General features: G+C 44.7%; 1 protein-coding gene across 4 annotated transcripts in view; it reads left to right on the plus strand.

Annotated features, from left to right (window-relative positions):
- The first annotated feature begins 1,725 nt into the window (after positions 1 to 1,725).
- The window catches only part of ANKFY1 (ankyrin repeat and FYVE domain containing 1), a 55,772-nt gene continuing 41,181 nt past the window's right edge, over positions 1,726 to 16,316 (plus strand). For 3 of the 4 annotated variants that reach the window (XM_038375640.2, XM_043499622.1, XM_043499624.1), the window contains exons 1-2: positions 1,726 to 1,882; positions 16,006 to 16,198. In XM_038375640.2, coding sequence (XP_038231568.1) covers positions 1,873 to 1,882; positions 16,006 to 16,198 — 203 coding nt within the window. In that variant the 5' untranslated portion in view covers positions 1,726 to 1,872. Of the gene's footprint in view, positions 1,883 to 4,610; positions 4,801 to 16,005; positions 16,199 to 16,316 lie in introns of those variants that run through there. The other variant, XM_043499623.1, reaches the window with a different exon arrangement.

Raw genomic sequence — 16,316 nt, forward strand, 5'->3', positions numbered from 1 at the left:
GCCCGAGGCGGGGGATAGGGATGGGGAGTGTCCCGGGAGGGGGATGGGGATAGTGCCCGAGGCGGGGGATGGGGATGGGGAGTGTCCCGGGATGGGGATGGGGATAGTGCCCGAGGCGGGGGATGGGGATGGGGATAGTGCCCGAGGCGGGGGATAGGGATGGGGAGTGTCCCGGGAGGGGGATGGGGATAGTGCCCGAGGCGGGGGATGGGGATGGGGAGTGTCCCTGGATGGGGATAGTGCCCGAGGCGGGGGAGGGGGATGGTCCCGGGAGGGGGATGGGGATAGTGCCCGAGGCGGGGGATGGGATGGGGAGTGTCCCTGGATGGGGATGGGGATAGTGCCCGAGGCGGGGATGGGGATGGGGATATTGCCCGAGGCGGGGGATGGGGATGGGGAGTGTCCCGGGATGGGGATGGGGATAGTGCCCGAGGCGGGGGATAGGGATGGGGAGTGTCCCTGGAGGGGGATGGGGATAGTGCCCGAGGCGGGGATGGGGATGGGGAGTGTCCCGGAGGGGGATGGGGATAGTGCCCGAGGCGGGGGATAGGGATGGGAGTGTCCCTGGAGGGGGATGGGGATAGTGCCCGAGGCGGGGGGGTGGGGAGTGTCCCGGGATGGGGATAGTGCCCGAGGCGGGGGATAGGGATGGGGAGTGTCCCGGGAGGGGGATGGGGATAGTGCCCGAGGCGGGGGATGGGGATGGGGAGTGTCCCTGGATGGGGATGGGGATAGTGCCCGAGGCGGGGGAGGGGGATGGTCCCGGGAGGGGGATGGGGATAGTGCCCGAGGCGGGGATGGGGATGGGGAGTGTCCTGGATGGGGATGGGGATAGTGCCCGAGGCGGGGGATGGGGATGGGGAGTGTCCCTGGAGGGGGATGGGGATAGTGCCCGAGGGCGGGGGATGGGATGGGGAGTGTCCCTGGAGGGGGATGGGGATAGTGCCCGAGGCGGGGGATGGGGATGGGGATAGTGCCCGAGGCGGGGGATGGGGATGGGGAGTGTCCCTGGAGGGGGATGGGGATAGTGCCCGAGGCGGGGGAGGGGGATGGGGATAGTGCCCGAGGCGGGGGATGGGGATGGGGAGTGTCCCTGGAGGGGGATGGGGATAGTGCCCGAGGCGGGGGATGGGGATGGGGAGTGTCCCGGGAGGGGGATGGGGATAGTGCCCGAGGCGGGGGATGGGGATGGGGATAGTGCCCGAGGCGGGGGATAGGGATGGGGAGTGTCCCTGGAGGGGGATGGGGATAGTGCCCGAGGCGGGGGATGGGGATGGGGAGTGTCCCGGGAGGGGGATGGGGATAGTGCCCGAGGCGGGGGAGGGGGATGGGGAGTGTCCCGGGAGGGGGATGGGGATATTGCCCGAGGCGGGGGATGGGGATGGGGAGTGTCCCGGGATGGGGATGGGGATAGTGCCCGAGGCGGGGGATGGGGATGGGGAGTGTCCCTGGAGGGGGATGGGGATAGTGCCGAGGCGGGGGATGGGGATGGGGAGTGTCCCGGGAGGGGGATGGGGATAGTGCCCGAGGCGGGGGATAGGGATGGGGAGTGTCCCTGGAGGGGGATGGGGATAGTGCCCGAGGCGGGGGAGGGGGATGGGGAGTGTCCCGGGATGGGGATAGTGCCCGAGGCGGGGGATAGGGATGGGGTGTGTCCCTGGAGGCTCCCTTCGGTCCCCCGGCGACGCTGCCGCGCCCGCTGTATAAAGGGGCAGGCCGCGAGCTGCCCGGCCCCAGCGGCCTCCAGGCGCCAGACGTAGGCTCCCGGCTCGCGCTGGGAAGGGCGAGGTCGGGTGTCACTCTCGCGAGAGTGCCTGGCCAAGGGGGCCTGCGGGGCGGCTCTCGCGAGAGGCGCAGGCGGCCGGACCCAACATGGCGGAAGGTAGGCGCGGGGGGGGGGGGGTGGGGCGGAAGCCCTGGCCTGGGGCTGCCGCCGCCTGTCCCGCGACTGGCCTGTGCCCTGCTCGCTCCCGGTCGTAACGTGGGGAGAGGAGGCGGCTTCTCCCGAGCGGGAGCGGGCGTCTCGCTTGCGGTGGGCTTCGCCAGCCTGGGAGGGCGTCCCTGTCCCCGTCCCCTTCAGCGCAGAGGGGCGAAGTCTCTCCTCAGCCTGCAGGGGGGCCGCTTTCCCCAGCCGTGTCGGGGGGGGGGGAGGGAGCAAGCAGGTGTCCCCCTCCCCTTTCCCGTTCCCCTGGGTGGAGGGAGCATCTCGCCAGCCGGGAGGGAGGGGGGCTCCTCTTCCTGTCTCTAAAGGAGGCAGTGGGGGGGGGGGGCCCGTAAACGTCTGGCCGGTGCTTTGCCAGTCCCAGCTCCTCATTGGGGCTGAGCTGCTCTTTCCCTGAGCCTGGTAGTGAGGAAGAGACTGTCCGTCCCTGTCCCTCCCCCCCATTCCTGTCCCCCCCCCGTGCCTTGGGGACCGTCAAGTCACTTCTAAAGTAAGAGGGGGGTGGGTGGGAAGGGATTAGGATTAGACACCTCTCTGCTGGGTGTCTGCCTCACTGTTCCTTTGAGCTGTTAAGGGGGTTAAATCGCCTTCTCTATCTTATTTCCATTTGCTCTTTGTGTCGGGCAACTGTGGCGTGCCTCTCCCTAGTCTGTTCCTCCGACACTTGGATGGTAACTAGCATTGCCTGCCTTGCTCCTTCTCCGAGGAAGGAGAGAATATAGGATAGTGTCAGTAAATGCATCCGATGAAGTGAGCTGTAGCCCACGAAAGCTTATGCTCAAATAAATTTGTTAGTCTCTAAGGTGCCCCAAGTACTCCTTTTTCTTTTTTGCGAATACAGACTAACACGGCTGCTACTCTGAAACCTGTCAGTTTCCTGGCTTTCTTTCCCTCCGTCTCTGGAGGAGGTGGCAGTGATACTGGGGTTTGCATTCATCTCTCCTTTCCTGAGTCAGGGTGTGTGATTATCAACACAGTTGATTCTGGTTGGGAAGCTTTCCACGGATGTAAGATTCAGATAATTTAAAGTGGTGGCTGCTGGCATGATACAGGTGAGATGTTGCTGTGAAAGGCACCCAGTTTCAAACTCACTGATGAATCATTTATACCAAAAAGTGTGCGGTTATAACAAATTCAGTAAAACTTAGTGGAGTGGTGCTCTCACTTATCAGGCCTTCTGTGGAAAGAGAAGTTTGATATGATCTTTTAGAGCCACAACAATCCACAATTTTATTTTTATTGGAAGAAAATCTAATCTTGTAAGAGGCAGTATAGTAGCCTCAAATTTAGCCCTTGTTAGGCTTTGCAATTTCTAAAAACACAAGTGTTAATTTTTTTGCGAGCCTAGTTTAAAAATTCAGTTTTGTTCTTTTAGTATTTAAAGACACAACCTGATACTTTTGGAATTTTAACTTTTAATAAAATCCATTTTGAGAGCACCTTTAAATAGTGTAGCCTGAAAATTTTTATTTAAAAATATTTGTAAGGGTTCTACTGATCTTATGTTGGTATTTAGGGATTTTGCTCATGTTTTCAGCAAGGGAGACCCTTTCTGTATTCTTATACACAGGAAACTGACTCAGTACAAAGGGCTGTTAAGTGCACAAAGTAAATGGAATAAAGATCCTTCTGGCTAACTTTTCAGTTTTGATAAACTTAGGTTTGTTTTAGAAAAGTAAGCACTGTTTTCAGACAAATGCGGGTGTTTTAAAATAGTACTGGGGAACAAATTCCTATCTTTTATCTATGGGCAGCGAAGACTTCCAATTTGGTTTGTGACTTAAATGGTAGGCAAGTGTGGTTTTTTTTTTTTTTTGAAGCAATTGTTATTGCACCAACTGAAGGTAATTGATTTTGAGTGTGTCCAGCCTACCAACCTTGATCTTTGTTAGGCATGCCCCTGTGTCCCCAGTAGGGCTGCCTTTTGTGGGGTCAGGTGAAGTGGATGTCCAAGATACAGTTCCTTAGTTTACCAACTGAGTGCTGCCATGATACCATGTCCCCAGTAGGCTCTGAAATGCCTCTTCAGTGCTTCAGGTTTTTTGATCAGTGAGCCCGCTATGTATTGTTGGCTGAGACTGCACTCACTAGCTTTTGCTAGTAAGGAGAGAGCCCTGCTCCTCAAAGGATCTCCCTGAATGAATGAATTCCCTTTAGCTTTGACCCAAAAGCACAAAGCCAGTGATTTGCAATTGGATTGCAATCAGTTTATAATAAGGTAAAGCAAGGGCCATGGTGCAGGCTGATGGTAGGGGGCAGACTGGCTCCATTACCCTAAGTGTGCCCTCTACCAGGCCAGATTAAGAGACTCACTTTGCCTCATTAGGGTTACTCTGTTGGAGCAGCACCTCGTACTTGATTGTTTGTCAGTGGGTTTCTAGCATTTCAAGACTCAGCTGGCAACTTAAGGAGGCTTGTTGACTGAGGGGGCTATCAGCTAGCACATAGTCATCTGAGCAGAAGCTGATCAACACTTTTCCCTACAGGTTATTGGTAACTTCAGTTGATTGCATCCATATGAAAGATTATTTCAAGGTGCAGTCCAGTTGATTGAGACACTACAATCCATGTTTCTAATGTAGACAAGACTTGCACTTGGTTCTGTGGCTGCTCTGTCAAAGAAATGTATTGTCCCCTTTGATAGAACCCAGCACCACCAGAGGGAGCTAGATGAATCATGAGGATGTGCAACTCTACAGCTGCTGTTGGACTAGCACATGAGGGTGGAGAAATCCTGGATAAAGAGGAGATGGGGCTAGGAGGAAGGAGTACTGTACAAAGGATGGCGGAGTGGGAACCTGGATGGCATTGCAAATGAGAGCAAGCCTTGTGTAGAAAGCTGAGTTTTGAGGCAAGAGGTAACTGATGGTCAGTTCAGTTTCAAGTCTATCCGCAAATAGTACAAGGTTGCCAGTCCTACTCAGATGTACACAGATTCTTGTTTTAGTTACAGATTTCAGTGCTTTCATCTGAGAGCATACTAAAAAGTCTAGCTTTCTGTGAGCATTTCAGATGCTACTCTAAGAAACCTGCCTTGGGAAGGTCTTCCACTCCATGAGCGATATAAATTCATACATGATTAAAGCCACTCTTTCCTCCTGCAAGCTGTAGAGTTACCAATGTCTCTGAAATCCAGTTTAGCAAATGGGAGCACTGGTAAAACTTTGCTTCATAAGACAATACAAGGAGATCCAATTTAGTGATATCACCCTTGTGGGCAAGGGACACATTGTTTCTGTCCTTTACATGTACGTGGCTGCTCTGCTCTTACCTGAAAATTGGTTCTCACAAAAGAACTGGCCTTATCCAAGACTTCTTGTACTTCCTGTGACATAAAGAGCTTCATCTGTCATGAAAACTATTGATATTTAGCTTACCATGAATTTTGGAAAATATATTAGTCCATTTCTTGTTACATGGTGCCATGTGCTTTGTGCTTGCTTGTCCCTATGGTCTTTAATAATGCCCTCTGCTGATTCAAAGATTGGTATACAAAAACAGGGTGGCTTGTGTTCTGTACACTTTCAAAATATTTTTATTCAACCAAGATACAATCTTCCTCCTGCAATCAAATTGTTCTGAAACAAGAAGTAGACAAATTATAGCTACTTTTGTAAGGCTACTGTGACTTATCTGGAAAATTAAACTGCTTGCTTTTCTATCAGAAATGACTGCTTTTGAGCTAGGTGAGTAGCTGACCAGCCCAAACTTTTCCTCTCCCTGACAGAATGTTCTCAGACTGAGACTTGACCTCATCCATGCTCAGGAGTGAATTTCTTGGTCCTACTTGCTTCTCCCAAGGAATTACTTCTATGGCTGATACCAACTAGGTCCTTCCCCCTCACTGTCTGAATTGCAGTTCAGCTCTATTGCTCTAAGCTCTGTTGCTTACTGTGGTAGTAACAGCTAGTCATTCCTTAAACTTCGGTTTTGACAGTGTAACTTGAAGCTCTTGTACTGGAAATTTCCCTTTAATTTCTGGCTTAGTGCTTAAATACTAGTGTGCTGTGTATTTGACATACTTAAAAGGACACGGTCAACTCAGATTTGGCTGAAACGTCAACTTTTTTTATTCAATTAGTTTTTTTTTTTTAAACCAAAGAGTAATAGAAATTGTCCTGACTTCACACGTTCCAGGTAAAGCTTTCTAAACAAGTTTTCCCTGCCATGTCTACAGCCTGAACAATTGAATCATTCAGAATCTGAAAGTGAAGCTTCCTTAAATTATTCAAGCACCAAACACCAGACTCGGAGTAGTCGAAGAATCCTAGTATCCTTTGTTACATCTCAACAAAAGGGCCAGAAATGCGCACGATATCAACGTTAGTATTAAAATGTTCACATAACTCTAGTGTTTTTCTGTAGGTCCTTAAATGTATCTGTGCAACTCAATAGTACTCTTCTTGCTTTCTTATTGTGACTTTGACTGTCCTGCTTCTGCAAAATGGTACTAACCGTAATTGTATAGAAGTGTGTCCACAACTATCCTGGAAATCAGATGCAGGAGAATTTTCGTACTAGTGTATAGCTGTCATGAGATTCATGTACAGAGTTGACGCTGTCAACGTTTGAATGCTACTCTGCTTTCTGAAAAATTACTAGTGAAATAACTATATGGTGGAAATTGGCAGTCTAACCATGGAACAAAGTAGCATTTTTGTGATAAATTTTTGTGAAGTTTATATTTCTAGATTGCCATTATTATTAGTGGCTGGATATTCAGGGGTTCCTTTTCATATTAAAAGTAGCTGTGTACTACTCCATACAACTCACACAGTTAATACTGTGTATGCCCGTGAATGTGTAGTAGCTGACTTCTACAGACATATAGGATGCACACACCCATGCCTGCAAGATAAGAAGTGAATGCCTAGCTTTTGCTGTGCAAATATTCTGGTGAATTTTAGCAAACAATGGGAAATAATAGTGGCCTGTCAAGGCTTGACTTGTCCCTGGTGAATGAGGAGATCTAAACTGTTGATTTATGAGAATTTAAGGTTTCAGTTTAAAAACAAAAACCAAACCCTCTTTTGGGGTGTGAAAATACTTAACCAGTATAAGCCACAGGTAGAGTGGTCTGCCAAGCTGAGTGAGACTAGAAAGACTCTGGTCAGTTTCAGGTTTTATTCAGAATCTTGTGGACTATAGTGACTGTATCAAGTTTACTAATTTCATGCATCTGCTGATGCAGAGTGGAGGGATGCCCTGAGCTGTATGAAAGTACCAATTAAATTATTCAAAGGGGAGGAGGATTGGGTGTGTGTGTGTTTGGGAAGGGGGAGGTAGAGGAAGTAGCAAATGTTGGGTTTCCCCTCTCCTGGTGATAGTCAGGGAAATCCTGGGATTTCTCTTTTTCCCATCCCTCCTAGTCTCCTGATTGCAGAGGGGGGTGTGTGTGTGTGTGTGAGAGAATAGAAGATGCAAAAAAAATATATATATATCAGCAGCTAGGGGGAGATGGAGTGCATTGACACTTATGACCACCAGCCAGAAGTCAATATGAAAGATGGCCCTCATGTATAGTTCAGGGACAACATCGTAGGAAATGGTATCTTTCTTGGCAGCCAGACTTGGCAAGGGGGTGGGTTTTTTCACAAATGTGTTGCCCTTGAACCTAAAAAAGGGGCAATCTCCATCCTTCAGTCTCTAGCTTGGCCTACTAATCTCAGATTTCTTTCAAAAGCTGCCACTAGTAACTGTTATGGCAGTCTCTTCTTGTATTGGATACTTATCCAAGCTCAATCTATCTTTGAGTTTGATTTTAAGAAACTTCAGGTAGGGGAGGAGGAGGACGACAAGTTTTGATTATTGTATATAGAAGTCTTCACCTGTTGTAAATATACCATACTAGTTTGAGGTGGTTTGGTTTTGACATGAGGCTGTGTTTTTAGGTAATAGTAGCAACTTAATGCTTAAGCACTCCTCCTCTAAGTGGTTCTGCAAACATCTATTAGTCAGTTTGTTGAGACATGCTTGTCAATAAGTGTTTCAATTTATAGGTGATGAATTTGAGGTAGATAGGATAAATGACTTTCCCAAGACCAGAGAGATCTGTCAAACAGGATGTGAAGAGATTCCTGGCTTCTGTGTCTGTCTGTGCCCTTTATAAAAGTTTAGGCCATACTTGTAAAATGAAGAAAAAACTGTGTGTGCTGTTTTTTGAAACTTACCTCATGGTGAGAGGCGTTATAAATAGAATACGTGCTATGAGGTGTCAAACATTTGAAGAACTTTTGTTTGTATTCTTGCCTTTTAATACTTCAAGTTCAATCTTTTCTTGCTCCTAGCATGACTACTAGTAGTCTACTATGTAGTCTACAATGTCTACTACTACTACTGTAGACATTGTAATGTCAAGTCTTATTTTTAACTGACCTAAAATGACTGATATACATTGCTTCCTACCTAATTCTGCTGTCTTGTGCTTTAAGTAATCAATATGTCTCGTTGCCTATGGACATGTCAGTGTCAATCGATTCCACAGCCAGAAGGGACTGCTGTGATAATCTGATCTGATCTCCTATACAACATAGGCCATAAAATTACCCAAGATAATTCCTAGCACAAATCTTTTTTAGAAAAGCATCCAATCTTGATTTAAAAATGGTCAGTGATAGAGAATGCACCATGATCATTAGTATGTTGTTGCAATGGCTAATTACACTGTTAAAAAATGTATGCCTTAATTCAGACTGGAAAATAAGTTCAATGGCTGGAAGTTGAAGCTTGACAGTTACTCTCTTCAGTCTAGCAGAGAGACCGATGTCAAATATTTGTTTTCCCATCTACCTATTTATAGACTGTAATAAAGTCACTCCTTTATTAGACTCCAGGAGCCCAATCCATTTAGCTTATCACTATAGGGCATGTTTTCTAATCCTTGAATCATTCTCATGGCTCTCCTGTAAACCAATGTCCTTATCTCTTATCAACACCCTTCTTGAATGTGGACACCATATTCCAGCAGCGTTTGCAGTGCTAAATACAGAGAGAAAATAACCTCTATTCCTACTTGAGATTCCCTCGTTTATGCATCTAAGGATTCCATTAGCCCTTTTTGGCTGCAGTCTCACACTAGAAGTTCATGTTCAGCTGACTATCTGCCATGCCCCCGAGATCTTTTTCAGTCACTGCTTTCCAGGATTAAAGTCCCTCATCCTATAAGTATGGTCTACATTCTTTGTCCCTAGATGTATACCCTTTACATTTAGCCATATTTAAAATGCATATTGTTGGGTTGTCCCCAAATTACCAAGCAATTCTGATTGCTCTGGAACAGAGATCTGTCATCTTTATTTACTACTCGCCCCATTTTTGTCATCTGTAAACTTTATCAGCAATTGTTTTTCTCCAAGTCATTAATAAAATCTTTAAATAGTGTAGGGCCAAGAACTGATGGTTGCAGGACCCCACTAGAAACACCCATTTGATTCCCCATTTACAAGTATATTTTGAGACTTATCGGTTAGCTAGCTTTTAATCTATGGCACACGTTACATGTTAGTTTTATATGTTTAGTTTTTAACTACTGTCCTGCAGTATCAAGCCAAATGCCTTGTGAAAGTCAGTGTTACTGTAATACAATTACCGTTATCAGCTAAACCTCTTATACCAAAAAAAAGTTAGTAATCCTTTTTACCCTTTTTAAATTTGTCACATCAGCTTTATTCCAGTCTTCTGGAACTTATTGAAAATCAACATTAATTGTCCATGAGCTCCTCCGCTAGCTCTTTTAAAACTGTTGGACACAAGTTATCTGGGCCTGCTGACTTTTAGTAACTGCTGCTCAGCATCCTCATGAGATACTAGAGGAATTGAAAGTGGTTTTTTTTCCCTGAAATACTATTGAACACTTCTGCCTTTTGTGCATTAAGTCTGCCATTTCCATCTAGTAAGAGACCAATACATTCATGTTTCTGACAACACACAAACTGCTTGCTTATGAATTGCATACAAAGATTATCCAAAAAGGGCGGCAAGCTTGTTCTTAATGATGCATCCTTGAGGATGTACGTATAAATTGCAGCTTTCGGAAAGACCTTAATACATTCCAGTTCAATCTACTTCAACAAAACAAAAGAAGATCCACTGAAAGTAACTAATGAAGTAAAATAGCTAACATATCGAAGTACAGCAACATAGGTAGCTGCAGCCTGTGTTGTGAAATGAGCTTTCCTTGTTAAAAATAAAACAATTTATGATCCTCTTTAAAGAAAGGTCACTCCAGATACTGCTTGTTACCTAGCAGACACTTAAGCTTGTGCTGTACTTTGTAAAACGAGTGATAGTGAAGGCTAATGTTTTTTAGTTACAGCTACAAATCTCACTCTACCTAGTTCTAATGGCATAGCTAAACTTGGCAGTGCCCCCAATGAGCCTGCTCTGTAGTTTGCATTTTACTCTTCATGGCAAAATATTGATGTAAACAATTGCCTTATTGGATGAAAGGTTATGTCCTATTTAAAGAACTCTTAAAGCAGCATTAGTCAAATGGTCCCTAAGCCAAAACTGAATGTTAGAATACATCATTTAGAGATAGTTATCTGCAGTCAAACTAGATAGAGGGATGATTTGCCCTAAGGGCCCTGCCTTGCATGAGTCTCAAGTTCAGCTGAATTACCATTTGTCTAGGTTTAAATACTACGTAATAGAATTCAGTTCTTTTGATCTCTGCTTGTAGTGATAAATCAGATATTGATGAAACAGTATTTCCAAAACACACTTCCTCTTGATGCTAATTGTACCTTTGTGCTGATCAATGGCCCCTTGGCTGTAAGGGACAGAGTAAAAGTGAATTCCTGTAATCTTCTAGGCTGAAAACATTTGGTATCTTTGAGTGTGACTTGCCCTCTTCTAAAGAATGTTAAAGCTTGTAGAAGTACTAAAATCCATTTATATTGGTTTCTTTGGCATTTATGCAACAGAAAATATACTGTATATCCTCGAAAGGTGGAGTGTTATGCATGTACCTTATTTGGAAACAGGTTTCAGAGTGGTAGCTGTGTTAGTCTGTATGAGCAAAAAGAACAAGGAGTACTTGCGGCACCTTAAAGAGTAACAAATTTATTTGGGCATAAGCTTTCATGGGCTAAAACCCATTTCATCAGATGCATGGAGTGGAAAATAGAGTAGGAAGATACAGATGGGGGTTGCCAGACCAACTCTAACAAGACAAATCAATTACGGTGGGCTATTATCAGCAGGAGGGAAAATAACTTTTGTAGTGATAATCAGGATGGCCCATTTCAAACAGTTGACAAGGTGTGAGTAACACTGGGGGAGTGGAAAATTAGCACACTCACAGATCGTGGGAGAGAGGCCAGTCCTTGCTTACAGACAACCTGCAAATATTCACCAGCAACCACACAACAAAAACACTAACTCAGGAACCTATCCTTGCAACAAAGCCCATTGTCAACCGTGCCCACATATTTATTCAGGGGACACCATCATGGGGCCTAATCGCATCAGCCGTACTATCAGAGGCTCGTTCACCTGCACATCTACCAATGAGATATGTGCCAGCAATGGCCCTCTGCCATGTACAATGGCCAAACTGGACAGTCTCTCTATGCAAAAGAATAAATGGACACATCTGACATCAGGAATTGTAACCTTCAAAAATCAGTTGGAGAACACTTCAGTCTCTCTGGTCACTCGATTAGAGACCTAAAAGTTGCAATATTGCAATAAAAAAACTTCAAAAACAGACTCCGAGACTACTGAATTGGAATTAATTTCCAAACTGGACACCAATATATTAGGCTTGAATGAAGACTGGGAGTGGATGTGTCATTAGACAAAGGAAAACTATTTCCCCATATTTTATTTTTTCCCCCTTACTGTTCCTCAGACTTTCTTGTCAACTGCTGGAAATGGCCCACCTTGATTATCACTTCAAAAGGTTTTTTCTCTCATGCTGGTAATAGTTCACTTTATCTGATCGCTCTTGTTACATTGTGTATGGTAACACCCATTGTTTGATGTTCTCTGGGGATATAAAGTCTCCCACTGTATTTTCCACTGCATGCATCTGATGAAGTGAGCTCAAATTTGTTCATGTCTAATGTGCCACAAATACTTTTCTTTTAGGTACTACAGTAACGGATGTATGTTTGGTAGGAATCTTTGGTCTGCTAGATAAATGGTTCTATGTATTTATGCTTTTTTTTAAAAAAAAAAAAAAAGCATGCATTTCTCTGTGGGTGATGGCTTAATTGTGCAATGCCAATGCACAAAATCTGCTTTCAAAACTAAGTATACATCCTTGCTAAGGCAAATAAGATCTGTAAAGCTCTCCAACATTGCTGATAGGCACTGCCTTACCACAGAGCAACAGGGCAATGGAAATCCAAGCCTTTTCTTGGAATATCTCATGATGTGCTTTCTAGAACAAACCTGTCACTGTAAACATGTGCACCTCCTCATGTTAAAATCAAATCCAAGTAGAGCAAACAGTCTTGTATTATCCTCTATAGTATAAGGGTCGGCGTCATTCTTGAGTTCTTTCCATGCATTCTGTTAAGCGACTTCTGCTCTCCATGTAAGATATCTACATATTAGAGGAGAAAATGGCATTTTTGGAAATTTTTTTTTTTTTGTATCTGTATTCTTGGAGAAGTTTGTCTAGTGATTGGAGCTGATAACTCTGGAAACAAAACCCACATTAGTGCTTGGCTATGTGACTTTGGGCAAGTCACTTATCTCTATTTACCCAACTGTACAGAACATTAAGTCTTGCATCTCTTCTAGGTTTAAGTCACATGAGACTATCTCATGGAAGGCTCTCTATTAAACACACAGGAAGGCTCTTTAGACTTTATATTAAAAAAAAAAAACCCAACTATGCTCTTAACTAAACTTTCACATGGCAAGTGAGAGAAAGTAATGTGAGCCTGTGGCTGATAAGGCAGAGGTAAGGTTGAAAAGATAAGAGCATCTAGCCCAAGGGTGGCTACCCTGAGAAGGAGCCAGAATTTACCAATGTACATTGCCAAAAGCCCCAGGAGTGTATCAGCAGCCCCTCATCAGCTTTCCCGCCTGCCGGCAGCCCTGCTGATCAGTGCCTCCCCATCAGCTGTTTTGTGGTGTGCAGGAGATTCTGTGTGGGGTGGGGGATCAAGGGCATGGCAGGCTCAGGTGAGGGGGTGGGAAGGGGTGGAGTGGGGGTAGGGCCTGAGGCAGAGCCAGGGGTTGAGCAGTGAGCACCTCCAGATGCACTAGAAAGTTGGCGCCTGTAACTCCAGCCCCAGAGTTTGTGCTTGTACAAGGAGCCGCATATTAACCTCTGAAGAGTTGCATGTGGCTCCAGAGCCTCAGATTGGCCACCCCTGAACTAATGTGTTCAAAGGAAACTTCCTAAAATTGGCCCAGGTTCGTTAACAAGCATATTAACGATTAACCCACCTGTCTTTTCATTCATTAAAAAGGAATGTTCTCTTTAGGACAAGGATCATGGGGACCATTCAAGCCATGGTACTCGTTAAAAGCTATTTAGAATATTTGTACGAAAGTGTCAATATCTACATGTTTGTCCATGCAAACTAGTCTGAGTGAAATGCTATTGTAGCATCTTAAACTATAATTAGAGAAGACCTCTGTCATCTAATCTCTTTCCCCTGTCAGTATGGGATGGATTGTTTCTCATTGGGTTTTTTAATATATTTGGTTTATAATGTCTGTCAGTGCTCCGGCCAAAAAAATGGCCTTGGGTAGAAACTTTCTGGATATAGGCACATTCACAATCTAACTCCTCCATTTTGCCAGGCTGGGAGATGGGACTTCTGTTAAGTTAAATGTAATAGCTGTCAGGCAGGGATCAAAATTTCAGCCTTCTGTTCCTAGGCAATTAGGTGATAGTAACACTGGAGAAGTTTTAAAGTGGGATATATGCGTCCTTTAGTGACTTCTGTTTTTGTGCAATACTCCCTGAACGTGATTGTGGAATCCTGAAGAGAGGTATTGTTGAGCCTTTTTAGTCTCAGATCATGGTGACTGCAGTAGAAACCTCTAGATCTTTGGTTTTTAGGGAGGATAAGGGGAAGGTTTGAACCACTGATCCCCAGTAGGGGAGAAGTGCTCAAACTGAGCTTGTACTAACCCCAATGCTCCCCAGAGCATCCAACTTTCAAAAATTTCAAATGTCTGCTTTTGCTTTCTGTCTGTAAAAGGTGTGTGGTGTCCTGTTTTTTTTTGTTTTTTTTTGTTTGTTTTTTTTTTGTTTTTTTGTTTTAAAGCTGGTTGATGCTTGGAGATTTTATCTAATTAGTGTTTAACCAATTTAACTATTGGTTTGGAAAGCGTTACCCAGGGTGGATTTGATTTAAATCACTAGTCAGGAAGACTCTATTTAATCATGGATTTCTACATAAAAGTGCTTTCTTTTTGGTTGGTATAACCTTAATATATATTCTTCACAACTCGGAGATAGATGAGACACAAGCTGAGGGTCTCTTATAGCCTGCTGCCATGATGGATTTTTTCCTTTTCATGAGAGAAAGGTATGGTAGATCTCCTCCAGTCAATGAAGGCTACACTCAGAAAGACCTCAAGATTTCTGGAATATGCTGCTCAAACAGTTGCACTTTGGTTTCTGCTGCCTGTCCCTCCCTTCTCACATTTATCTCCAGACTTCTTCCCCTTGTCCAGATCTATTCCACCCCCAACAATTCATTGAACTTTTTGAAACTTTGCACTTTTAGAGAGAGGCCAGGGACTGACTGTACACAAATTTGCAGAGGGACAATAGGGTTGAGGTCTTTTATTTCTCACCTCTGTATGTTTATTTTAAAAACATTTTTGCTGCTAACAAGCATGTTATCTCTGGAGACACACATCCACCGTTTGAAAACTGCAAAACTAAGCATCTCTGATGGTACCTTCTAGACTGAGCATTGAGTCCCACTGGGTAGATAGAAAGATTAACCTAAATCCATACAGAAGCTCCTGGAACCCCATAAGATTAGGTACCTGATCCATGAACTATTGGAACTCCTTTACAAAACTTATAAACATTACATTAATATAGAGTCTCCTACTCTAGAATTAGAATTTATAATCCCTATTCCATGATGAGCTATCTTTGAGCTATATAATGTATCTTTAGATAGGTGTCTTCCTCCAAAAGCATTTTATCAAAAACATCTGACTTAAATAAAAATGGATTTTAAAAAAAAGCATTGAATTTTATCCACCCTGGTATTACCATTAAATTGGTATAACACTGTGTAGGCCAGTGGTTCTCAAAAATTTTGTTTTCCCCATGGACCACTTGAAAATTGGTGAGGGTCTCAGTGGTCCACTTAATCTTTCCAAATGTTTGTACTGTTTGATAACTATTGTAAAGTGCTTTGGATAAAAGCACTATATAAAAAACACTTAACTTTTTTGTTCTACAAATAAAAGCACACAACTCATATTTTAATATTTGTAGTCTTACCTTTCTAATGCAATGGATGTGCCCTCTCCCCTGCCGCAGCAGCCCCCAAGCTGTGGCTGGGAAGGAGGGCTGGCAGCCGCAGCTCTGGAGCTGGGGAAAGCCACCTCTTTCTCTGGCTGCCACAGCCCTGCACGTTCCAAATTTCCCTCACCCCACTGCCCTCTCCCGTCTTCCCCCTCCAAGGCCACCACTTCACCTTACATGTGCATCTTCTCCAGGGTCCAGGCACCTAATTAGTGGAGTCACGCCTGTGTGGTTCCACTAATTAGGTGGGTAGTCCTTCATTCTCTTCTTTACAGTCACTCAGGCATGCACCTTTAGAAGGAACTATCCCCAGACCACCTGAATGGAGCAGTGGTCTGTGGACCACAGTTTGAGAACCTCTGGTGTAAGCATCACTCTAAGGAACAGGGCATGACTGGTAAACTTCCACTTGACCAGCCATACAAAAATGAGTTTAGTGATGATTACAGGTAGATAATTCTAGTGAGCAAATTAAGGGGAACAGATTTGCTGAAATATAAATACTAAATTGGGGGAGGGGATGATATCCACAGAATTTCCAAAAAGTGTATCAAGGCTTTTGTTCAGCCTTTCAACTGAACTGCATGCTTCTGTTTTGCAGAGGAGGTAGCCAAATTGGAGAAGCACCTAATGCTTCTCCGCCAGGAGTACGTAAAACTGCAGAAGAAGCTAGCCGATACAGAGAGGAGATGTACTCTGTTGGCTGCCCAGTCTAACAAAGAGAATGCCAGTGACTCCTTCATCAGTCGACTTCTCACCATTGTAGCTGAGCTTTATGAGCAGGAGCAGTATAGGTAAGAAATGCATCTTGGAAATAGAAGCTATATTGATGAAACTGTAAATTTCTTCCTCACCAGCTATTTCAGATTCTGAGCTCTAAGGGGGACAGACTATCCATATTTAGTGGTTTTT

Source organism: Dermochelys coriacea, chromosome 17 (genome assembly GCF_009764565.3).
Source record: "Dermochelys coriacea isolate rDerCor1 chromosome 17, rDerCor1.pri.v4, whole genome shotgun sequence".
NCBI classification, from domain to species: domain Eukaryota; kingdom Metazoa; phylum Chordata; order Testudines; family Dermochelyidae; genus Dermochelys; species Dermochelys coriacea.